Genomic DNA, 24,966 nt, shown 5'->3' on the forward strand with positions numbered 1-24,966 from the left:
TTTTTTTAGTTTTTTTTTCCATATATCCTAATTTTTATTTTTCTTATTTATTTTTTTAGTACCTTAAATACTTTTCATCATCATCACATTCTTTTTCGGATTATCATTGTCGATCGTCATTTTTGTCCCATCGTTCTTACCTTTTACCTATCGTGAACGTGGCATCATCAATGACAAACTTATAAGTCAAGCATCAAAACATATATATATATATATATATATATATTCTAAGTTGTTGGATCATGTCACACTCGAGGATTGAATACAAAATAATTCACTATTCATTCCTCATCTATATTTTCCACACTGTCACTCACTTACCAGAATACATATTAATATAGTAATGAATGCCTCAGCAACGAAGCATTTTCCAATCGACAAACTGGTTGCTGAAATGTGAAACCTCGCATGCTCTCCATCCGACATTTCATATAGAAGATTACTACTTCCCTCCATAAAGAACGACTGCAGTCAACGAATCAACGCAGCAACGCTGTACATCGTTGACATGCAACAACTCCCAAGCACGACCCACCTACCATGCCGGTTCGCACTATAAGTACTGACGCAAAGATCATCGTCTTCCACACCACTCCTCACCACAAGAAGCTTCATTAGCCCAGCCTTTTCGATCCTCCAATCCCCATGGCTTCTGGTTCTTGGACGCTCGAGATCGAGTCCTCCGTCGAGGCATCTCGCCTGTTCAAGGCCGCCGTCCTCGACTGGCACTCCTTGGCCCCCAAGATTGCGCCGGAGATCGTCGTAAGCGGCGCCGTCATCGAAGGTGAAGGTAGCGTCGGGGCCGTGAGGCAACTCAACTTCTCACCAGGTAGTGATCCACTTCCATCATCCCTTTGACCTGCGTTGCAGAAGGGAGCATACGGTAACTAACGTTACTGTGTGTCTGCAGCGTTACCATTCGGCTACGTGAAGGAGCGGCTGGACTTTGTGGACATGGACAAGTTCGAGTGCAAGCAGACGCTCGTGGAAGGAGGCCACATCGGGAGCAAGCTGGAGACGGCGACGTCTCATTTCAAGTTCCAGCCGGCAGCCGGTGGGGGATGTGTGTTGAAGGTTGTGACCACCTACAAGCTACTGCCCGGGGCTGAGGACGACCAGGGCGAGACGATGAAGTCCAAGGAGACGGTGACCGGAATCATCAAGGCCGCGGAAGCCTACCTGTTGGCCCACCCTGACGCCTACCTGTAGAGCTGCATGCTCTCTCTCTCTCTCTCTCAGGCTTTCGAGTTTCTTTTCTTTCAGCATCACAAGGCAGTCATGGAGAGAGTGAGTGCGTTTGGTTGTCGTATTAAACAACAATATATTGTGAACGAATAAAAGATAATGCTCTTTCTAGATACGATTGGTCTGTTCACTGTCGCAAATTTCTCCTACAGAATTCAATGTCAGAGTCATTTGCAATCTTTATAGGTGATGAGTTCTCATGATCACTATGGACTCATCGTAGTCTACAACAAAGTGTTGATGAAACTGCTAATTAAGAAGAGTCAATCATGGTAAAGTGAGTAAACGAGTAGGTCGCACGAATCCTAACGTTGCGGTGGGCCAATTCTTTCTTGTGGTTTGACCAATTCTCTCCTATCCTCATATCAATCTGTCTTATTTCAATTAATTCGTAAAAAAAAAAAGAACAAATTCTTTTGACTGAATTCCTTTTGATATATATACATTAATTCAGTAGGTGATTTTTTTGGAAAAAACCTCCTTCTTTTTAGACTTTTTTTTGTCAAAAGTATTTCTCTTTTCATATTTCCCAATCGATGTTTCGATTTGTAATATTTTTCGGAACACCTCTAAAATGACATCGCGAAAACTTTCATCCTTTTTGATATAGCACTCTATCGCGCGACCGATCCATAGAGTACATCAAACTAATTTTTAAGTTATAATATTTTTTAATAAAATTATTATGTTTAAAAAAATATGATAAGCATATTATTATAAATGTTTATTATTTGGTTATCCTAAACCAAATACTTATTTCTGTTAAAATAAAGAGATAAATGAGTTGTAGAAGAAGAAGTTGAATGTTATTGACATATCCTCCGTCTTTATATACAGGTTAGAAGGAGAAGTTTCCTCAACGGGTTAGAGGATTTCCCTCAACAGAGTAGAGAGATTTCCTCAACAGTTAGGGAAATCTCATCTACTTATCATGCCCCCGCAAGATGGTGCTCCTATCAAGGAGGCCAATCTTGGACTGATGTAATGCAAACAGCTTACGAGCTATAGGCTTCGTAAGTGAGTCGGCCAATTGATCAGCTGTATGAACATGAGAAACACGGAGTTGACGGCGGACAACTTGATCACGTACAAAGTGGAAGTCAATAGCAATATGTTTCATGCGGGAGTGGAATACCGGATTAGCGCATAGATAGGTAGCTCCAATATTATCACAATATATTGTAGGAGTGGAATCGATGTTGAGTTCCTGGAGAAGATTCGTGATCCAATTGAGTTCTGCAGTGGTAGCGGCAATGGCACGGTATTCAGCTTCAGTTGTAGACCGGGCGACTGTCTTTTGCTTCTTAGAACTCCAACTGATTGGATGAGCACCAAGGAAGATAATATACCCCGATGTGGATGTTCTATCATCAAGGTTGCCCGCCCAATCAGCATCGGCAAATGCATGAAGACGAAGTGGAGAGTGTTTACGAAAAAAGAGTCCATGATTTAGAGTCCCTTTAAGATATCGTAGAAGTCTCTTAACCGCAGACCAGTGTAGAGTAGATGGTTGCTGCATAAACTGTGATAATTTGTTCACAGCAAATGAGATGTCTGGACGCGTGAGAGCTAAGTATTGTAAAGAGCCAACAACTTGCCGGTATTGAGTGGGTTCCGTAGCAGGACTTCCATCTGATAATTTGAGAGAACCGCTAGTAGAGATGGGGGTTGTAACTGCATTTGCATCCTGCATGTTTGTCTTTAATAACAAATCTTGAATGTACTTGCGTTGTGATAAAAGGAGACCGGAAGATGTGAAGGTAGCTTCGACGCCCAAAAATTAGCTCAAGGGTCCGAGATCCTTAAGCGAGAATCGAGCTGCCAGCTGTTTGACGAACGCTTGGATGCTGGCGGGATTGTTGCCTGTGACAATAATATCATCCACATATACCAGAATATACACTGTGTTTCCATGATGATGTCGCAGAAACAACGAAGTGTCAGATTTGGAGTTAAGAAAGCCGACAGAAGTCAAAAATGAGCTAAGTTGAGTGTACCAAGCTCTCGGAGCCTGACGAAGTCCATAAATGGCTTTTCGAAGTTTGCAAACATGCTGTGGATACTGAGGATGAGTAAAACCGGGGGGTTGTTGCATAAAAACATCTTCAGATAGAGATCCCTGTAGAAAGGCATTATTAACATCCAATTGTCGTAATTGCCAGCCTTTAGTGGTAGCCAGACTCAAGATAAGCCGGATTGTAGTGGGTTTAACAACAGGACTAAACGTCTCAGTGAAATCAACTCCAGGTCGTTGATGGAACCCTTTGGCGACCAGGCGTGCCTTATATCGAGCAACTGAGCCATCTGGGTTCCGCTTAATTCTAAAGACCCACTTACACCCGATGATGTTTTGTGAAGGATGAAAAGGAATTAGATCCCATGTTGAATTATGGAGGAGGGCATTATATTCCTCGCTCATGGCAATACGCCAATGCAGAGATTTTTGGGCTTGAGTGAAGGTGGTGGGTTCAATGTTGAATGTTATTGACATATCCTCCGTCTTTATATACAGGTTAGAAGGAGAAGTTTCCTCAACGGGTTAAAGGATTTCCCTCCACAGAGTAGAGAGATTTCCTCAACAGTTAGGGAAATCTCATCTACTTATCAATTTCAAATCTTATTTTTATATATTATTTAGTTTCTTTTGAATTTTGAATCAACTTGTCTCGGTTATAATATTTTTTAATACACTTACTGTATTTTTTAATATGCTTACAGTGTTTTCATGGAGATATAAAAAATACTGTAAATGAAATGATAGATCTCATACATGAGAGATTCGATCGATTCACAATTAGATATTGCTTATTTTATCATAAGAATATTTTGAAGGATTATGACAAATATGAGATTCTCTGTGAGCAATATGAAAATGAGGTGTAGGAAAAACCAAAAAAGAGTGACTTTTTCTGATAATTCATCAAAAAAATTGCTGAAAAGAACATGGAAATCATATGTTTATAAGCTTCATAATTTAGCTGCAAGATGAGGGTGGGATCCTTTCTATATTACTGTGATACAACCAAAAACTAGTATTCCTGCAAGTTAGGCAGCTCTTTGTTTGCATTGGGATCGACCAAAACGGTGTGAAGCCATAAGCGATTGACGAAGACTAATAGTCAAATGCTCACCTACTCCCAGCCACATGCAGTGAGCTCGTAGTCAAACTTGGCTTGACATTATAACGCAGCTACTTTGAATCCTTTTTGTTCTATTAGAAGACCTTAGGTGGTCAAAAAAGCTTCTTTATTAATTAATTCCATGGATGATGATGAAGATGAAGATGGGGTTGGTTTAAGCTATTTTCTTCTTTCAATCTCACACTTGGTCTTTGGTTGACTTTGTGACCTACCTCTCTCTCTCTCTGAAAACATGAGCTTCTCCGGTTCTACACTTTTGACTTTCTTGGTTGGCATTGACCCACTTCTTCTGGTAGATGAGAACAGCGTGATACTTATTTGAATTGATAAATATTTATTTATTGATTTATCTTGATAGATTGTTAAGTCAGATTTTTATTATTCGATATAAATATCAATTCAGATTAACTCTTCTTGATTTAGCACGTCACCTATAAAACTAGTAGTTTCATCAACACTTTGTTATAGACTACAATGAGTCCATAGTGATCATGAGAACTCATCACCTATAAAGATTGCAAATGACTCTGACATTGAATTCTGTAGGAGAAATTTGCGACAGTGAACAGATCAATCGTATCTAGAAAGAGCATTATCTTTTATTCGTTCACAATATATTGTTGTTTAATACGACAACCAAACGCACTCACTCTCTCCATGACTGCCTTGTGATGCTGAAAGAAAAGAAACTCGAAAGCCTGAGAGAGAGAGAGAGAGAGAGAGCATGCAGCTCTACAGGTAGGCGTCAGGGTTGGCCAACAGGTAGGCTTCCGCGGCCTTGATGATTCCGGTCACCGTCTCCTTGGACTTCATCGTCTCGCCCTGGTCGTCCTCAGCCCCGGGCAGTAGCTTGTAGGTGGTCACAACCTTCAACACACATCCCCCACCGGCTGTCGGCTGGAACTTGAAATGAGACGTCGCCGTCTCCAGCTTGCTCCCGATATGGCCTCCTTCCACGAGCGTCTGCTTGCACTCGAACTTGTCCATGTCCACAAAGTCCAGCCGCTCCTTCACGTAGCCGAATGGTAATGCTGCAGACACACAGTAACGTTAGTTACCGTATGCTCCCTGCTGTAACGCAAGTCAAAGGGATGATGGAAGTGGATCACTACCTGGTGAGAAGTTGAGTTGCCTCACGGCCCCGACGCTACCTTCACCTTCGATGACGGCGCCGCTCACGACGATCTCCGGCGCGATCTTGGGAGCCAAGGAGTGCCAGTCGAGGACGGCGGCCTTGAACAGGCGAGATGCCTCGACGGAGGACTCGATCTCGAGCGTCCAAGAACCGGAAGCCATGGGGGGTTTGGAGGATCGAGAAGGCTGGGCTGATGAAGCTTCTTGAGGTGGTGAGGAAGATGAGGTTTGGGGTGGGTATTTATAGGTGGAGATGGACATCATGGTAGATGGCGGTATGGTTGCATGTCAAACTTGTACAGCGTTGTTGGTATGATCTTATTGGCTGGAATTATCTATATATTACTTTTGGGAGGTGGGAAGAAATCTTTTGACTAAATTAAGAATGAAAAGTTCTTAGATATGACAAAGTATAACACAATAGAAAATCTAGATATGTAGATGAAATGTATGTGGAAGAGCACGCAGCACTTCACCAACCAGTTTGTTGTACATAGTATTTTATATTGGGTGATGAGTATGAGATGGTCCAATATAGTAGAAAATCTAGATAGGTAACCCATTGTAATTTGTAATTTATATGGCCTTGAATGTGACATGGTCCAACAAATTAGAAAATAAAAATATATGTGTGACTAAACCAAATGTGAAATGAAAAAGAAAAAAGCTTTTGCCAATTTTGTTTGTTTTTATTGTTCAATCTGTGTGAGAACAATAATGAAATCACAAGAACTATGTGGGGTGAGATCAATCGTCATACTTTACAATTTCGTTGTTGTTGTTATTGTTAGAACCTTTAAATTTTGATGGATCAATAAAAAATATATAAATTAGTATGTTTTGGGGAGTCCATATCATATCATACACACCTATAATTAGAGGTGGGAGGGTTATTAGTGAAGGAGTAGAGCATATTAACGAGCTGAATGGTTTGACGATAGAAGAGACATCGATCGAGTGAAGTAGAAATGGATTGGAAGAAAAACAGGTGACCGATATTGTAGTATAAAGATGAAAAATATGATAAATGTATTTCGCCAAGACATTGAGAACGTTTTCATCTCTCCATTTCGATGACTCGCTGAGAGAATCAGTTGTGCCGTTCTTCGTTGTGGCTGCTATATCCTTCGTCATCATCTCTCTGTTTCATGAAGCATTTGTTCCGATTTTACTTTTTTTTTTGGGTATTTTATGCGTTTGATTGGGATTCTTTTTGTTCATAATCTTTCTATAATTTTTTTTTAATATTAAGGCCTTTGAAATCTTTGATAGAGTCTTGGCTTATTAGAAAAAATCGGATGATGATGGCATATTCTTATACAAGAAATAAGATAAATAAGTTTAATAATAATTATGAGAACTTATAGATAAAGCTATAAATATGATGTTCAATGTAATGCTTGTGTATATCTATATCTTTCGATTATGTTCATGTTTTACATAACATATAGAGGACTTATAATAGATTTTACAGTCATATGTTGGTTGGTTTTTGTGATTATTTCAGTCTTATAAATATAAGTTATGTATGGCCATTGCATAAAGATAAAATTACCCAAGAATAAGTCATCCAAATAGTCATTTTGAGAGTTTTCTAGCTCCGTAGAGTGACGTGGAGTGTTAGCCAGTATAACATATATGAGCTGCTTAGGTGATACATGACTGGATTAGCCTTTTGAGTAATATCTAAAGATGATTTGTTATCAAGTTCCACAATAGTATTATGTGAGCACTTATGAGGATCTTTAGTCGCCCAGGACCACCTCAGACTCTTTGTCACATGATTATTCAATGCTTGCAAAATTTATATTTATAATTTATACTGTTTATCAGGTGTTTGCTAAAATAGCTACTTGTAGGATTTTGAGTTAAACACTTTCTCTAACCCATCTTCTTCTTTTAAGTCTTTAAGAGAACCATAAGAGGTTTCAGGGAGGTTAACCCTTTACGAATGAGAATGCAAGGGTGTTGCATTTCTTTGGCAAAACTAACCAAGTCTATAATAAATAAAATCAGAGTATGATAAGTATACTTAGAAATATGTGACATGCAAATATGAGACACCTAGTGGGGTTGCATTGAGGGTAGTTAACATGCACAATCGTTTAAGATATATAGGTGTAGAGATGTAGGGAAACGAGTCACTTAGAGGAGCGAGTATCCAAGATTGACATTAAGAAAAATGATAAATCCTTCACACGAGAGACACTACAATGACAAGCGAACTAGGAAGAACACATAGTGCACAAAGGATGGGATGGTCATAAGATCGATGTCGACAAGATTCTTATCAAGATAGCCGAAAATGAGATACTTCGGATCGATATAGGAGTGCTCAACCAAAGAATGAAGTAGGCAATACATTATGCTATATCTTTTATACTCAAAGGAGTAGACGACAAAAATGATGGAGAAGATGGTACGATTCCATAGCTAACCAAAACTATCAAAGACTTGCTCCAAGTCTGGATGAAATTTTACTCTTTTAGGGTAAAACTTCTTGCATTCCAAAAGTTCAATGGAAACGAGGAGGCGAATTACAGTAACCAACTCAACGCAATGAGTGCAAACACTTTAGGTACTTCAGAAGTATGAGCAAAGAAAATACAAATGCTAGTAATCAACTCGAAGCATGAAGTATAACTCTCAAGGAGGCAAGCGAAGTCAAATAATCTTTATCTTATCAACTCTTAAAATATTGGATAAAACTGAGTGCTCATTTCTCTTATTTCTATAGCAGAAGAGCTCTACACATGTTTAAAGATCATTCGAAGAAACTTAGTAGAAGATAAAAGATATTAAATCATAACTAATGATGATCAGTTCTATCGAGAGTAAACTATCTATTTTATTTTTTAATAGAATGTCAATCGAAAGTGAAAATGATGTAAATATACTCAAAGGCAATAACTAAGTAGAAGAGGAATCAATAAACAAATCTTACGAAAGAAAGACCTCAAAAGTTTTAATGTCCACAAAGGGATGTTCGTTAAAGCTCCAACAAGCATCCCCGTAATTCAAATGGCATGAGATATTTGAGAGACTAATGCATAATAATGAATATCTTTTTCTTCATCTAAGGGATTCGTAAAAACCAACAAAGATCATCACAACTCGATTGGCCCCACACTTGAGTTATAATCATTGACGAGTTGAAGCAACGTTAGTGGATCAAAATTCGACTACTCAACAATGGTAGTAAAGAGCAGCTCAAAGTTAAGAGACATTGCAATTAAAGTAAAAGTGCAAAGGCTTCGATGTGGATGCTGAAATAATAAGTGGGAGAAAAATATCACAGACCAGGCTACAAATAAGATGTTTAATGTAATGCTTGTGTATATATGTGTCATTCGGTTTTGTTATTTTTTTTTCACAATATATAGAGTACTTGCATTAAGCTTGATAGCTCCATTTTGGTTCATTTTTATGGTCGTTTCAGTCTTATAAATGTAGATTGTATACAGTCGTCATGCAAAGGCAAAATTATCCAAAAATATGATATTCAAGTAATCATCGTTAGAGTTTTTTAGCCCCGTAGAGTGGTATAGAGTATAAGCCAACACAGCACTTAGGAGCTACTTAGGTGGCATATGGTTGGATAGGCCTTTGGGGTAATATCTAAGGCTAGTTTGCTATATTGTTTCGTAGTAGTATTATGTTCGCTTGTGGGGACATTTGATTGTGATGGACTATCTTGAACCTTTTGTCGTACAACCATTCAAAGTTTGTAAAGCCTATGTTTATAATTTACATTACATATTAAGTATTTACTAAGATGGCTGCTTATGGGATCCTGAGTTAAGTACTTCCTCTAACCCGTGCGAGTCCTTAAAAGATCATAATTTCAAATAGGCTCATTTTTTACGAATAAACACGCAATGGTGCTACACGACTTAGACATAAACAACTAAATCTATGACAATACAGTAGCATAATCAACTAAATCTATGACAATACAGTAGCATAATCAACAAAAGAGGATAGGACATCGATCGAGTTATATAAATATCAACATAATATAAAATGCTGAAGGAAGCTTTTACTTATACCACAAATATTTCTTTTGGTTAAACCCATTAAAAAAAATTCATTGGACCACAATAATCAAGTTTGGTTATTATTTTAGTCAAAAATTTTACTTTTTTCACTTTTTATTTCGTGACCGACTCGAGCAGTTCATATTAAAAATCTCATCTAATCTCGATATTTGTATAGATTATCAATCAATCATCCAAAACTTCTCGGTTCGAAAATCTCGTCTAATCTCGATATTTGTATAGATCGTCGTTCGATCATTCAAAACTTTTCGGCTCCACCCAAGTTTCTTAAGTATAGGAGCAAAATCGGACTTTGATAAATATCACGCACTTCTCTCACTTCAGTATCCCATCTAACAATTGGAACAGAGGCAATAATTATAAGTGAAAAGAAATGGAAAAGTAAGTGATCGAACAGACACAGCGAATACACCATAAAGCAGAAAAGAGTATGATCTTTTATTCGTTCACAGTCTATTATTGTTTGGCAGACGACTAAAACACACTCGAACTGATTTCGGGCACAGACACCTTCGCATATGCTGAAAGAAACAACAAAGCCTGATCACACTCCATATACGTAAGAGAGCACGCATGGAGCTCTACGGGTAGGCTGATGGGTTGGCCACCAGGTAGGCTTCTGCGGCCTTCATGATCCCCGTCAAAGTCTCCTTGGACTTCACTATCTCCCCCTCGTTGTCCTCAACCCCGGGCAAGAACTTGTAGGTGGACACCACCTTCAACACACTCCCGCCGCCGGCCTTCGGCTCGAACTTGAAATGGGTCGACGCCGTCTCCAGCTTGCTCCCGATGTGGCCTCCTTCCACGAGCGTCTGCTTGCACTCCAACTTGTCCACGTCCACAAAGTCCAATCTTTCCTTCACGTACCCAAATGGTATTGCTGCAGAGAGAATAGCGTCGTTGACACATGCCGTCTGCGACGCAGACCAATATATATCGTGCTTGTAGCAGTACTTACCCGGTGAGAAGTTGAGCTGCCTTACGGATCCGGCACCGCCTTCACCTTCGAGGACGACGCCGCTGACGACGAACTCCGGCACGGCCTTGGGAGCCAAGGAGTGCCAGTCGAGGACGGCGGCCTTGAAGATGCGAGATGCCTGGACGGAGAACTCGATCTCGAGCGTCCAAGAACCGGAAGCCATGGGGTTTGGAGGATGGAAAAGGCTGAGCTAGCTAATGAAGCCTATTGGGGTGAGGAGCGGTGTGGAAGACGATGATCTCTATGTCAGTACTTATAGGGTGATCGACACGGTAGGTGGGTGATGGGAGTTTTGCGTGTCAAAGTAGTACAGCGTTGTTGCGGTGCTATGTTTTGACCGAAGTAATTACGTTACTATTTCTAGAGGAAAGGGGAGTGAATATAAATACATTATTAATATTCTTATCTCTGGGTGTTCTTAAATATGATACGAGCCACCATAGTAGAAATTGTAGATGGTGATGACTAAATGCAACCGAAAGAGAATGGGGATGACTAAGTGCAACCGAAAGAGAAGGTACCGATCAGCCTCCCGTCATCGACCGTCCATGTTTTTTTTTCACTGATCCCTAAAAACTTAAAAAGGGATGAATTATTTTTTTCACTAATCCATTCCCATTACTAACTTTACCATTGAAGGGGTCGAATCGAGAATTTCCTCAACACGACCACTTGTGTAGGGATCCTAGCGAAGCCAATGCTCACCTCGATTCATCTCAAGAACCCCAAGAAAGCTCAAACCATCACGGTTTACTGAAGAGTCCGTTTCGAACAAACAAGTAACATCTCGGGAATGCATTAGCCAGACTTTCCCCCACTCCAACCACCTCTTAAGACTATCACGTGCGCCTTTAGGATCAGCTTGCGTCTTCGAAATAGAATCAAATCGTACCAACTCTGGCATTAAGGCAATAACAAAACTTATCGGTAAATTCATTCTTTATTGGTTCTTGAGTGTGACATGACCTAACAAATTAGAGAAGATATCATAAATATGTGGGAGAGCGATATTTGTTTTATACTACAGCTTGACTTCTACTTCCATTGGCATGTGTTCGTTAAATTCTTGATTGATAGTTAATTTGATTGCATGCAAATTTGGTGAAAAAGTTAGCATGGGTTTTATATCTGAAAAATTATTTTGTTCGGGAAAAAGGAAATATTTAAACATCAAGGAATGTATGGTATATAAATACCGTATGTATTTTAAAAAAATTTAGTATGGATGAGAGAGGATGTTAGGGTTTTATTCTAAGAGAATTGTGCGTTCTCCTAAAAAAAACCATCTTTTTTATATATTTCAAATAGTATTTCTTATTTCTAGAATTCTCTAATATTTTCTTTTTTCTAATAACTGAAATATCCTTGATTTGATAGTCATCCACCTATATTTGTTTTTTTCCCTTTCCAATGGATATAATACTTATTACATTATAATATTTTTTATATTGTTGAAAACACTATAACACAGTATTAAAAACATTGTAACTATATCAGCTCATCTTATAGATAGTCTTTAGAAAAAATAGAGGAAAAATAGATAGTCCATAGAAAAATAGAGGACAAATAGGGTATTAGATAAAAAAAGGAGCATCGTCAAAGGATTTAAAAATAAAATACATATTGGAAAATAGAAAAAACAAGCTTTTTTCAAAAATTTACCGAAAAATAATTCTTTATGATCGCTAGGAAGCATGTAAAATAATTCTTTTAAGTTTGGATTATCTTACGAAATGATTTATTTTACTGTGGGTATTCTCATGTTATGAACTATTTCTTCTGCAAAATAATATCTAATCCTAAGGTCCAAAATTGATTAAAGGTTAATTAACCATGTCAGTTATTTTTTTTTATAAGTGTTATAATTAAAAGTTATGATAAAAGTAATTTTATAGGAAAAGATAGTAAAGGATTTTGTCATCTAGTAAACCTTATCACTATGATTGATGACAACTGAGAGAGGTAATTACATATTACTTCTTTTAGTTAGATCATTTTGATCATTAGACTTACAAAATTTATATTAAAATATATATAGTTATAAAAATAAAATATTTAATCTCATTTAATCTAATGTCATTAATTTTATCGATAGAAGATACAACATGTGACGGTGTGATAGCATGTACATGACATAAAAATGATTGGCAAAAAAGATAATTTTAATGTTCTAGGTGAGATATCTATGTCAAAGTCATTATGCAACTATAACAGTGGGAGGTAAGGTAAAGGTCTTGTGTCATATCAACAAATGTACGATGGTGCTGTGCCGACACAAATGCCTCACCTTCTGCTAATGCCCGTAGACACAGATGTAGAGTGATGCAGATGGAGAGTGGCATTGGATGAGGAAGAGGAGGGAGAGCGATGTTGGGAGGTGAGGCAAAGGGAGGCAACATCCGTGGCACCCCCTCACGTCAGGATCCAAAGGGGCAAGGTCTGCGTGCTCTACATCGATAATGGTGGTGGCGGTGTGATGTGAGGGAAACTCTTGGGAATGACCCTCGTGCACCTTAAGTAGGCCCTTAGGTCTAAGTTCGATAACCTCGATGCCACGATCTCCAACTACTTCAATGTTATTGTTAGCATCGACGTCGAGGGCATCTTTGTTGTCATGCTTTTTACTACTCACAATGGTGCCGGCCCACTCTTCCACGCTAACGACACTTGGGTTCCATGCAATGGCATCCTCATCGATCACGACAAAGCACCTCTTTTGAAAGGCGTCTACTTCTTCTTTATCCTCCCCCACATCGTCTCATGGGTTCTTGTACGGAGTGTTCCAAGGTGGGTCACGAGGAGGCTTTTAGGGATTGACTGGCGCTAGCTACATAATATAGTGAAGACAATATTGATCTCGTGCTACAACCTACAAAGCCTTGCCCCACTTGTCTTCTTAAATGCCAATGCCTTAGAGAGTGAGAACTTCGACTTTCAATCGTAGGAGGTATATAGGGCCATGTGGGTGAAACCAATGCGGTTAGGCCGGTTTGAATCGACGAAATACGATCAATGGATTGCTTTATGACTTGTGTCAACGTGGACGACGAGTTGACGATGAGCAACCCGTGACGGCCATCACCCACATCCTTGACAACAAGCTTAACTATGTCATATCTTCCATCCTCTCCCTTTCTCGACGTAATTGTAAAGCGGTGAATTGCTGAGCGACACTAACGCAAATGCCTTAACCGAGAATGTTAAAATTATCTTTTTGTTTATTATTTTTGTATTATTCCTGGATGTTGCATGTGCTCTATCTTTCGTTGATAAAACTGATGACATTATGATAAATAAATTTAAATATTTTACTTTCATAAATATAGAAATTTTTTTCAATATAAAATTTTGAAGTCTAAGAATCGATATGTCAAAGTAGTCTTATTACAAGTTATTCATCGCTACATTACAAGCAATATAATGAGCTTTATTATAGCTATCAAGATCAAGTCGGTTATTGACCGCATAAACCAAATCACATGTCAAGCCCGGCTCGAAAGAACCAACCGAGACGAAGAAGTCCGGTCCGAATATGTACCTTCGACCGAATAATTGATATACCCTTAACCCGAACCGACATCCTTTGTTAGTTAGTCATGAATATATATACTGGGAAGGGATCACATCTTCCTTGGTTTCCTTCTTTCCGCCATTCTTGTATGGCCAAAGAATACAAGAACTAGACGATGAGAAAGGCAAAACCGAGTTCTCAATCGGTAAACCATGTTTGTTGTCGTCATGGAATTTTCACATATTGGAAATAGACTCCAAACCCCATTTATGTGTTAGATATTACATTTCTTCACCCTCTTCAAGTTGGCTTTTGTTAGTCATCTTCTCGTGGCATAAGATGGATGATCTCCTCACCTCTTCGAGTCTTTTTGAGTTTTGTTAGTGATCTTACCGCATCCAATTTGAGAGTTCGTTTGCAATACTATAAAAATTATTTCAATAAAACTATCTCAATTAACATGATAGATAGTATAAAAATATTGTTACTTTCAACTTAATTAGTTGATATTTGATAGTATAGTTGATTTTTATTATATTGTAAGGCATAACAATCTTTTATATTTTAATTTCGTTCGTATTCACTTTGGCATTTGGTGCTTAAGGCTTTCCAATTATTTCGTACTATTTACATTTTATCATATTAAGCATGTTTATAGTACATTGCTATAATTAATTATTTGACAATAATTTTAATTAAAACATGCAATTCTATCGATTGATTCATTGGTTCAACCAACGATCCGATGACAATAAACATAACATGCCAATGATCAGTTCGGGTCAACTTCTCAAAGATTATTTAATGGGGTCATCTCATAGGCCCAACATATTATCGCAGGCCATGCTATCTCAGACATTTCTTGTACCCAAGAAAGGATCCATGTGAAACGATGTTAAACCCACTTTCTCACCCCAAAAGAGTTATTTAGATTCTTCGATCACCACAACGAAGAGCGAAGAATCAAATAAAACTATTGTGTCTGTCAAGATGACATTGTTAAAACGACCCATGCGAATAAGAATAAATCTCTTCAGATCTGCTCCCCACATCAAACGATTCCCCGATTCCACAGCCACCGATTCCTATGCCAGTTGCAGATCTGGACCACCCCATGGTGTGGAACCTCTAAAGCAGCTACGCACAAGAAGCGTGCGTGCAATTGGCGGTCATCATCTACCTACTACAGTCCTCTTTGACGATAAGGACACACAAAAATATCGACCATGGCGACTGACTCGACTCCGTAGAACAAATTCCCTCCTTTATTGCGTCTTTTTCTTCCAATCAAGTACCGGGTCAGAGATCAGAAACTTCACCTGCGTATCGGGCCGCTGCGGCTCCTCCTAGACGAATCGGACGGCACCCGACGGCCGTTCGCGTGGCCCCCGGTGCCGCTGCTCCCCGAATCGCCGTCCACGATCTCCGCCAGCATACGCTGCAGGTCCTCCAACGTGTCCGGCTTCTGCCAGTTATCGTATTTTATTATTATTATTTTCCAATTAAAATATGAAAGAAATTGAAAATTCAGGGGAATTCTCGTCATTTGAATCAACTCTTCGCCCGCAACGCGGGTTGGAACCAACGGTTGATTCAGTGCCACGTACAGAAAACTCTTTAAGATCCACGCAGATTAACTGAGGGGAACGAGATTACCTCCGATTTCACCCCGTCCATCATCGCCAGCATCTCTTGCATGAAATCAGAAAAATCCTGGCCGTCCAAAAAAACCAACATTATTTTTCAAAACTCGTGATAATTTCTTTTTAGTAAAACGGAAAAAGAAAGAGAACCTGGTCGCCGTCGTCGTCGAGGGGGTCGTAGAAGCCGGCGTCGTACATGGCGCGCTTGCCCTTATCCGAGAGCACTGCGGGAACATCAGACCGCAGCCTCCGTTAATGACTGCGTAATTAGCTTGTCGGGAGAACAAACAAGAACCGTCACTTACCGGAGTAGGCTTCCTGGATCCGCTGGAACCGCCGCTTCGCCTCCCCCGACGCCGCCGCCGGCTCCTTGGCCCACCGATCCGGGTGCCACTTCTGCCCAACCCCTCGGAAACCCCAGTGATCAGAAGAAACCCCAACGACAAAAGGAAGAAGACACGAGGGAAGAGATGATGGGGGCGACGTACCAGGGCAAGGCAGCGATAGGCGGAGCGGATGTCCGAGGCGGAGGCGTTGCGGCGGATCCCGAGGAGGGAGTAGTAGCAGGAGCCGTCGGATCCGGGCCCGGAAGCGTCCATGGACGGAGATCGATCACCACTATAGCATTAATGTGCCTTACAGGAGGGAGATCGGGGGCGGGGTGCGAGAAAATATCTGAGGCGGGGTTTGGATTTCTTTAAAGGGCAATGTGAGGCTAAGGTTCCGGGGGCAGCATAAAGAGGAAGGGGGTGAAGGTTCGAGAGTTTCGAGGCCGGGAGATATTTTCCTGGTAGTCACACGAAACGCCCCGATACTTGACGTTTATTATCTAAACTGCCACGCAGTGTTCATATGGTTTGGTCTACCACATGTCCAAGTGTTGGATATGCACATCTAACGCAAGGCAGATTTGACATCGACCACATCTAACGCGTGTTCATCTGCCGCTGTGTTGACGATTCGATTCAATTTTAAATTGATTTAAAAATAAAATAAAATAAAAATAAATTTTATAATATTTAATTGTTATTTGATATGCTGATCTTTGTCCATAGATTTTATTTTTGTTATGGAAGTAGTAATTATAGAAAAGTATAAATACTGTAAATAAGGATTACAAGGCTAATAGATTGATTGGTGAAGAAGGTTAGAAGTAAGATGAGGAGGAGAAACACAACGTGTGAGGGGACAGATGAATGAATGAACGAAAGAGAGAAGGATATGGTAATCTATGGAGCCCAGTTGTTAGTATGAGGTATGTTACACAATGAATCTACCCCTAATTTGGAAGACGAACGAAGACAGCAAGTTGAACTAGCAATGCTTGATTGATAATGAGGTGACAACATAACCCCACATGAAAGAAACATTAATAGTGCTAAGCAATTGCACGAGACAAAAATAGCTGCAAGACCGGCACTCAGTGGACTATTAAATATGTGTAATCAAAGCTATGAACAACAATATATAAATAAGTGAAAGGAATAGGTTTATTTAGAGAGGTCGAGAGAAGGTTTACGTGAGAGGATATATAAGAATTTCTAGCTTGAATTTGAGAGATTTATCTTATATATATATTTTTTATATGCATTACATGCGAATTACTTGCTATAAGAAGGACCCATTAGTAGTCCAATTTAAGTGGAAGGAGCAGTCAGTTTGAGATCACAAATAATTATCTTTGATCGAAATTTATCGATTCGGACAAAGGATTAGAATAGGATCAAGGGTTAATATTGGTACATTTTTTGAATAATCTTTCTCGAAACCAATACTATTTCATTTATCAAGTTAGATTCCAATCAACTTCCACTTCAATTGGAGACCTCATGTTCCTCAAGTGGAAGAAGAGCATCTCAATTGCAGCTTTTATCTTCTTTCTTTTCCTCCATACTCATAGTTGATTAGCTAACTACAGAATAAATTTTGAATGTGTAGGAGGGAGAGACAATTTTTTTGGATTACAAAAATGCAATATATACATGCTTGAAAGATGAACCAAACTTTACTTGTATCAAAGACAAATATGCTATTTACAAACTTGAAAAGGATAGATATGTGAAAGCCCTTTTCTTATACATTCATGAGGTAAATGATTCATTAATGGTTATTCAAATCCAAGTTGGATACATGAAGGAACCGTTGATGCCTATCCAATGACCATCCAAGTTGGCCAACTCTTTTGAGAAGATAGCTTATCCAACCGGACTCTCTTGCATAATATATAAGTGAAACTGGTACCAACATTGACAGCAAGGGATGAAACAGAGATTAAGCAGTAGAGAACTGTTTCCTATTTTGCTCAACGTTTTTTTTTTTTTACGTTCAAAGTTTAAATATCACCTTATTTTATCCTTTTTAAAGTTTAGAATTAGTATATTTTTGTTAAATCTTGAATTTTGATGATGAAATTAATTGATGAATTAATGGTCTAATCCATGTGTTAAGACAAGTGATGCTGGACTAACTACTGAGAAAGAAGAATTGAAGTTGGGTTGAAGTCAATAATCGAGCATCGGGTCAGATGAATTGACGATATACCAAAGGATTGGACGATGCAATAAAAGTTCACCGGAAGTTCACCGAGAGTTCGATTGAACAATTGACATGCCAAACAACTTAGATTACGTGTATCGTAATTATCTTAACTATCGTAGTTAGGATTTTAATTTGAGTTAGTTTTAGAAAAAATCTTACTAATTCAATTAGGGGCCAATTGAGCCTTTAATAGGGTTGAATTGGACCGGTTGGATGTCTCATTCAGCTATTTGGAGCCACGTCAAGCGATGGTACCACCTGAGGCTTAGCCTCCCAAGTTGTCTGGGTGGTGGTACCATCAAGACTGGGCAGTGGTATCGTCGACGGTTAATGCTATCAGGCGGTGGTACCGCCATAGGCTTTGTTAGGCAGTCATATCACCCAAATTGGGCGGTGGTATCGCCCAGTATTAATTTGCAAGCAATGATACCATCATCGCTAGTACTTCGAAAATCCGGGATGTGCTCCATTTTTGAAACTATTGGGGCCTATAAATACCCCACTTTTTTCTGCATAAAAGAGCACGAAAAGTGTGAACAGAAGTTTGAGATTTTGATTATAAAAGTATTGAAAAAGTGTTAAGTATCCACCTCCATCTTCTTTTGCTTTGTGATCAATCTAAGAGTGGTATGAGGTTTGTAAAAGGTTCTCTCCTAAACTTGTAAAATGGAGAAAGAGTTGTAAAAGGGTGGTTGGTCTTCACTCATTGAAGAAAGATCGTTAGTAGACGTTGGTCGCCTTAATAGAGGAGGAATCAAAAGTGGATGTAGGCCACGACAATCGAACTACTATAAATCTGATGTGCTTTCTTTCTATGTCATTTATTTCATACTTTTCATTCTCATCACTCACTGATTTACTTGCTCACTGCCCTCAATCACTTACGAATGTTTAAACATTTTTTTTGGATATAAACTTTATCGAACGAATCTTTAAATCATCATTTTTATTGAAAGCACTAATTCATTCCCCTCTTAGTGCTGACTTGATTCGAATATATTTATCTTTGTAAATTTTAATATTACTATGATAAGTTTCGATTGTCAATGTGTTGAGAATTTGGAGCCAACCTAGCTTAACTCGTCATAAGCGTCAACGTTAGGAAGTAACTAAGTTCTTTGTAAAATTACGCTAAGGTGTATTTGATAAATAACTTACCGTAAAATTAACAAGAGGGTTCGAAAGGTTGAAAATAATCGTATCTGAAAAGAGCTCCCAAGTGACATATCTAAACAATTTTATAATAATATTTTTTTATAATGAATTAAAATAAGTTATTTGAATATAAAGAACTCCCAAGTGACATATCTAAGAACTTTCATGATGATAGTTTTTGATGATAAATTAAAATTATCTTGAGTGTGAAGAACAATTGATTGAACCATCAAATATTATAATTAACATAGTTGTATGCCATACTAATCTGATGACAATAAATAAGAGTTTGTATGATAAGGTGTGAGGTCACTTAATTATTTATACTTAAACCAAACAAAAATAGTAAACTAAGAACTCAAAACGCAAATCCAAACTAAAATTTTTATATTTTAAATCCATCCCGAACAGACATAAAGAGTAAATAAACCTTGTTAAGTGAAAACTTTGACTCATTGACAACCCTACCTCACATACGGACACTCATATCATCTGAATCTGACGTACAATTTTATTCATAAAAAATTCGACTATAAAAAATTGAAATCCGGTTGGCATGAATCGCATGCACGCCTTCAAGACTTGACGACGAGCTCACTAATAATAAAGAGCTCGACGACAGAGCTCAGTATTCGGTGTGCGGTGTGCGGTATTCTCCACAGAGAAGAAAAGCCAACTCATAAAAAGATTCCACCGTCTCACCTGTCGCCTTCCTAACGCATTTCCCGTCCACTCACCGTAAGGTAATCATCAACGCCGGAAACTCCAATTCGTCAATATCAAATCCGGTCCCCTATCCTTAAAGAATCAAGTAAATAGCCGTGATTTTAAGCAGTCCTCAGCTACCAGCGATAGCCACTGAGGCACCTATCTGTCATACCGCGTCTACCACCGCCTTCCCTACTCTCTTTTCCGTCGGACCCATCAACGAGGGCTGCTGTTGTCACGCCCCGCGAGGGTGAAAGGGTCGTACATATATAGGCACCCCTCACAGGCACCGTTGATTTGAATGCAAAGAACATCAAACCAAATCACGGTCGTACGTTGTCAAGAGGAGTTTCCAGAAAATTATGAATATTCTTTTATTTATATTACAATTTCTTGTTGGACAGTGAAATTAGAACACGAAATAGCTCAACACCATTAGTTACTACTAGGGCACGAGAAATGAAACCAACGCCGACGAAGAAGGGGAGGGCGCACCTATCGCCGGAGCGCGACGGCGCCATCGGCAGCCACGACCGGCCCCCGGACCACGAGCGACTTGTAGATCTCCACCAGCACCTTCTCGTCGTACTCCTTGAGCGCCGGCCGGGGGAGACCCGTCACCTCGACCCCGCCGTAGCCGTAGCCACCGTAGGCGACACAGTTGGCAAAGCCGAGCATCATCCGCACGTAGGCGTCGCGGATCCGGGCGAGGATCCTCCGGGGAGAGGCCGCGCGGAGGAAGCCGAGGCGCGGCGAGATCTTGATCCGCCAGAACCGGCGCCGCCGCCGACCTCCCCCGCCGAGCTCCGCCTTGCAAAGGCGCCGCCGGCCCTGCCCGCCGTCGGCGCGGTGGTACCCCCGCCGCTTCCAGTACCCCTTCAAGCCGCCCTTGTACGACTCCATCTGCCCGCGTCGCTTCTTCGTCCCTCCTCCTTCAGCGTGTATATTTAATGGATCGAGTCGACACGGGTTAGTGAGCATTTAAAGCAGCGGGATGGCATCACTCGCGGTGGTTCAGCAGCAGCGAGGTGACCATTTAATGGGGCCGCGGTGGCCTCACTGTTTAATCGAGACCGTTCACGCGGCGTAGTAGTTCCAACACATTAGGCTCGGCATCTTAATTGGTCTTCGAAAAGATGGTTTATGATTTATTTAATTACTATATAAATAAAAATATGATTTTTCTATAAAATATTTATATTTTAGATATTTTTCAACTGATATATTCTATTTTATTATTTTTAAATATAATTCCTAATTTGAAAAAACCTATTTTTTTCTTATAATTTTTCTTATTTATTATAATATTTTATCTCTTACAATATTTTTGATCTATTATAATATTTTGATCACTATGATCAAATATTAAAAAATATTTGAAACTACCATAAATGATCGAAATAAACTCTTAACCCCAATCAAAGACGTATGAGCCAAACTAGTAAAACCAAAGAGCTCAAAAGTTACTCTTAATTCTTCTTCCTAATCTATATAAATAGGAGGATATTGTTAATGTATTTAAGCTTTTTCACTTCCTTAATAAAAATTTTTTAATAAAACTTCTTCGATAATTATTCTTATCTTCTATTATTTTCATCATATTTCACTTTCTAATTTCACTTAACAGATGCCTAATTATATCTATTATTATTGTGATCGGAAGACATTTTGCTAAGTAAAAAAGTGTACCTTCCAACAATCTTCACCATTATAACTCTATATTCTATTAATGTGCTAAAAATTACAAACATTATTTATGCACTTGAAATTTTATTTCTTTTGCATATGGTAAATGACTAAGGAGGGATTCAAGGTCAAACCTTACGATGGTCTATCAGTCAAGATTAACTAATATAGTAAGCATCTTTAACAATATATTTAGGACCTCGAGGCTACACTTTATGAATTAGCTAATAAGATATAATTGTCACCTTTTGAAGTCATTATTTCACTTTTCATATGCAAATATGCAATACAAGAAATTTGTAATGGAACAGGGTTTCTTAATGAGGTTGACATGGTATGGTTGTGCATTGTCATCGATGTGACACAAGAATGGTGTCCATGTGGAGCTGACATGATGATCTGGTACACATTGTGATTGGTAGCCAAATGGTAATCCCAAACCATTCGTATCATACCATCACCACCATGTGGATATGGATGACACGTCATAAACAACTGTGTAATTAATACAAATAATAAATAGTAGAAAGTGTGCATATCGCACGCAAAAAAGGTTCCTATCCCTCTGCAATGCTGCCGTGGGAGACACCGATCTGAAACCAAGGCAGGAGATATCTCTTCGACTTCATGAAGCTAAGCAACAAGTACATCTAAGATGCCGAATCAAATCATAGCCAGCTTGCTTGTATGTGTTGATGTCTTAGCTTGCAAGGTTGTGATACAGTAGTAGTACTCCAAAAGGATCCACCAACACGAGGCAACAAAAGGTGGATCGCACTGTAAAGAGGACCCATCCGCGCGCCCCCTTCCCTCTCAAAAGCCCCACTGTTCGCTTTTCCCTCGCTTTTCCACCTAATAAAGGCCACCACAACTTATTGCGCGTTCTACGGCACGCGTCCCCACCCGATTCATCTATCCATCGCACGTGTGACCGCATGCCTCATCCGCTTCGAAGCCAAGGTAGACTCGAATCCCGTTTCACACGCGTGAACCCGCTCTTCACATGTGTGTCTCGCGTGCGAGAGGACATGTACTTGAAAATGAAAGCATTGGAGGGGCAGAATCGACAGAAGAAACCCCACCCATTCCCGGTCTTATTTCACACGCCTCAGGAACCATCCCCCGTCTCTCTCACTCGCGTCACTCTCCCTCTATCCCTCTCTCGGCGACCGCGAGGGGGAAAGGTTCGATGGCGATCCTCCCGTTTCCCCGAGCTTTGATCCCGCTGCTCCTGCTGCTCGCGGCCGCCGCCTCCCCGCCGCCGGTGATGGCGTCGAGGGCCGCCGTCCGGGACGGCACCTCCTGCACAATGTGCGCCTCCTGCGACAACCCTTGCCAGCCCGCTCCTCCTCCTCCGCCGCCGTCACCGTCCACCGCCGAGTGCCCTCCGCCGCCGTCGTCCACGCCCGGCACGTTCTACTACTACTCCCCTCCGCCGCCGTACGTCTACACCTCACCTGCCCCCCCTTCCGGCGGAGGCTATTACTACCCTCCGTCGACCAACGTCTACTATAAGGCGCCGCCGCCACCAAATCCCTTCCTACCCTACTTCCCCTTTTACTATTACAGCCCTCCCCTTCCCTCAAATTACTACTCCGGTGCCGTCCCCTTCCAAAATCCCTCATCCCCCTTCCTCTTCTCTTCCATTCTCCTCTTCGTCTTCCTCCTGTAGGAGTACTCTTCCACAAATACCCCCAAAATGCCCCTCGCGCTCAGATCAACACACGATCTCCATCTGCAGCAGTAATTCTCGATTTCCAGATATGTACTCTGTTGACACAATCTGTAATTTAGTCATATTATAGTTCAATTTTTACTGTAATAATTATAAGGGTATTTCTTTTTCTTTTGATCCACACACACATGGAAGCATCGATAAGAGTAGAGTGGACATGTGGGTGGGGGGTGGGATGGGCCGATGTGCATCACATGGGGAGGAGTTTGGTGGTTGGTGGCACGGTCTGCTTCGAGAATGATGAGGACGCGCAATAATTGCCGCTTGATTTCATACGCCTTTGATGGGAACAGAACTGGCGATGTTATCTTAATGTTCCTCGTCACGGTGGGTGGAGGGTAGCAGAATTCGTGGAGTTATTGCAGCCCACGTCGATCTTTGCTTTAGGTAATTACAGTGATAACGCATTTACTATTTAGTCCTCTTGCTTCAACCAGTGATGGGTCTCACTTTAAGAGGCGGTTAGTGTTCTCCACGTTGAACGGCTAGTATGTAAAGATGACAGCAGTCGTGGTGTGTTGCGTCCTGGCGCCACCGACCTGTCTACCCCTCCAATGATAGGAGACGGATGTGGGACCCATACGACATTTAGCGAAGGGACGTAACGTCAAGGGCGGTGTTCTGGCGGTGGGTGAGTTTGGTCAAAAAAAAAGAAAATAAAGGAAGGAGGTCTGCTACATCGTGTATCGCGAAGAAACTAGAAGGTTCCAGCGTCCTTTGGAGGACGTTGTTTCTGAGTCAGTCTTGAAGCGAGCGTCCGGGCGAACACTTTTTTGGTACGTCACCTCAAAAAATGTGACATCCAATAATGGCTTTCCCGTGAATGACATATCCTCGTCGGATTTATTCTACGGCGAATGTAATTACCATTAATCTCTAATAATAATATTTTATTTACTTGTACGTTATTAGCATTTAAAAATATATATAATTACATGATCTTTTATGGAAAAAAAAGAAAAGATAGTAAAATACATAACATTACATTAAGATGGACCCTAAATCATTTGTTAGGGATAAAATATCAGCATAGAAAATTTAGAATATTATTTTTCTCCTATATTTATTATTGATTTTGATTGTCTTAAAGTTTAATTTAATTTTTTTATAGGACTTGTCATAAGTTTGATATTAAAAGATGATTAGGTTTGGCACGGATCATGCAAAACACATTTGGGGTTTACATCAACAAAGGTCACTTTGATATGATATATAAATTAGCATTGAGAACTTAAGAGATTGTGAGAATTAAATAGAGTTTCTCTCATGTAAAGTAAGTTTTAGTAACCATTGAATGTAAGAGAAAATTAATTTATGAGATTGATTATGTGAAATCTTCTCGTGTTATTCGGATAAGAAGAGTCGATTGAATCATTATGATTGGCTAGCGTATTGAATTAAGAAAACATTTGAGTAGGTGTAAAGTTGGGAGGA

The 24,966-nt window shown here is 39.9% G+C and overlaps 6 protein-coding genes across 6 annotated transcripts; 2 read left to right on the forward strand and 4 right to left on the reverse strand.

Moving 5' to 3' along the window:
• The first annotated feature begins 590 nt into the window (after window positions 1–590).
• LOC103977651 (pathogenesis-related protein 1) lies at window positions 591–1,360 on the forward strand. Its single transcript, XM_009393223.3, has 2 exons — window positions 591–829; window positions 911–1,360. Exons 1-2 carry the CDS (start codon window positions 646–648, stop codon window positions 1,207–1,209), a joined length of 483 nt encoding a protein of 160 aa, XP_009391498.1. The 5' UTR covers window positions 591–645; the 3' UTR covers window positions 1,210–1,360.
• Window positions 1,361–4,962: 3,602 nt separating this feature from the next.
• On the reverse strand, window positions 4,963–5,739 carry LOC103977652 (pathogenesis-related protein 1-like). Its single transcript, XM_009393224.3, has 2 exons — window positions 5,498–5,739; window positions 4,963–5,416 (listed from the first exon to the last, which is right to left on the reverse strand). Exons 1-2 carry the CDS (start codon window positions 5,679–5,681, stop codon window positions 5,118–5,120), a joined length of 483 nt encoding a protein of 160 aa, XP_009391499.2. The 5' UTR covers window positions 5,682–5,739; the 3' UTR covers window positions 4,963–5,117.
• Window positions 5,740–9,991: 4,252 nt separating this feature from the next.
• LOC135607097 (pathogenesis-related protein 1-like) lies at window positions 9,992–10,793 on the reverse strand. Its single transcript, XM_065098610.1, has 2 exons — window positions 10,536–10,793; window positions 9,992–10,457 (listed from the first exon to the last, which is right to left on the reverse strand). Exons 1-2 carry the CDS (start codon window positions 10,717–10,719, stop codon window positions 10,159–10,161), a joined length of 483 nt encoding a protein of 160 aa, XP_064954682.1. The 5' UTR covers window positions 10,720–10,793; the 3' UTR covers window positions 9,992–10,158.
• Window positions 10,794–15,314: 4,521 nt separating this feature from the next.
• Window positions 15,315–16,428, reverse strand: LOC135607096 (chaperone protein dnaJ 6-like). Its single transcript, XM_065098609.1, has 5 exons — window positions 16,199–16,428; window positions 16,016–16,106; window positions 15,861–15,934; window positions 15,724–15,780; window positions 15,315–15,532 (listed from the first exon to the last, which is right to left on the reverse strand). The coding sequence occupies exons 1-5, from the start codon at window positions 16,307–16,309 to the stop codon at window positions 15,383–15,385; spliced, it is 483 nt and encodes a 160-aa protein (XP_064954681.1). The 5' UTR covers window positions 16,310–16,428; the 3' UTR covers window positions 15,315–15,382.
• Window positions 16,429–20,460: 4,032 nt separating this feature from the next.
• Window positions 20,461–21,072, reverse strand: LOC135607095 (uncharacterized). The gene has a single exon (XM_065098608.1). It carries the CDS (start codon window positions 21,012–21,014, stop codon window positions 20,607–20,609), a length of 408 nt encoding a protein of 135 aa, XP_064954680.1. The 5' UTR covers window positions 21,015–21,072; the 3' UTR covers window positions 20,461–20,606.
• A 1,914-nt stretch (window positions 21,073–22,986) lies between these two features.
• LOC135606648 (leucine-rich repeat extensin-like protein 6) lies at window positions 22,987–23,469 on the forward strand. Its single transcript, XM_065097703.1, has one exon. The coding sequence runs from the start codon at window positions 22,987–22,989 to the stop codon at window positions 23,467–23,469; it is 483 nt and encodes a 160-aa protein (XP_064953775.1).
• Window positions 23,470–24,966: the final 1,497 nt, after the last annotated feature.

The sequence above is a fragment of the Musa acuminata genome, chromosome BXJ2-3, assembly GCF_036884655.1.
Source record: "Musa acuminata AAA Group cultivar baxijiao chromosome BXJ2-3, Cavendish_Baxijiao_AAA, whole genome shotgun sequence".
NCBI classification, from domain to species: Eukaryota; Viridiplantae; Streptophyta; class Magnoliopsida; order Zingiberales; family Musaceae; genus Musa; species Musa acuminata.

Coding starts and splice junctions, on each gene's coding strand:
- LOC103977651 (XM_009393223.3), top strand. CDS start 646: ATGGCTTCTGGTTCTTGGACGCTCGAGATCGAGTCCTCCGTCGAGGCA. Junction 830..910: donor GCAACTCAACTTCTCACCAG/GTAGTGATCCAC, acceptor GTGTGTCTGCAG/CGTTACCATTCGGCTACGTG.
- LOC103977652 (XM_009393224.3), bottom strand. CDS start 5,681: ATGGCTTCCGGTTCTTGGACGCTCGAGATCGAGTCCTCCGTCGAGGCA. Junction 5,417..5,497: donor GCAACTCAACTTCTCACCAG/GTAGTGATCCAC, acceptor GTGTGTCTGCAG/CATTACCATTCGGCTACGTG.
- LOC135607097 (XM_065098610.1), bottom strand. CDS start 10,719: ATGGCTTCCGGTTCTTGGACGCTCGAGATCGAGTTCTCCGTCCAGGCA. Junction 10,458..10,535: donor GCAGCTCAACTTCTCACCGG/GTAAGTACTGCT, acceptor TTCTCTCTGCAG/CAATACCATTTGGGTACGTG.
- LOC135607096 (XM_065098609.1), bottom strand. CDS start 16,309: ATGGACGCTTCCGGGCCCGGATCCGACGGCTCCTGCTACTACTCCCTC. Junction 15,781..15,860: donor TCGACGACGACGGCGACCAG/GTTCTCTTTCTT, acceptor TTGGACGGCCAG/GATTTTTCTGATTTCATGCA. Junction 15,533..15,723: donor TGGACGGGGTGAAATCGGAG/GTAATCTCGTTC, acceptor GATAACTGGCAG/AAGCCGGACACGTTGGAGGA.
- LOC135607095 (XM_065098608.1), bottom strand. CDS start 21,014: ATGGAGTCGTACAAGGGCGGCTTGAAGGGGTACTGGAAGCGGCGGGGG.
- LOC135606648 (XM_065097703.1), top strand. CDS start 22,987: ATGGCGATCCTCCCGTTTCCCCGAGCTTTGATCCCGCTGCTCCTGCTG.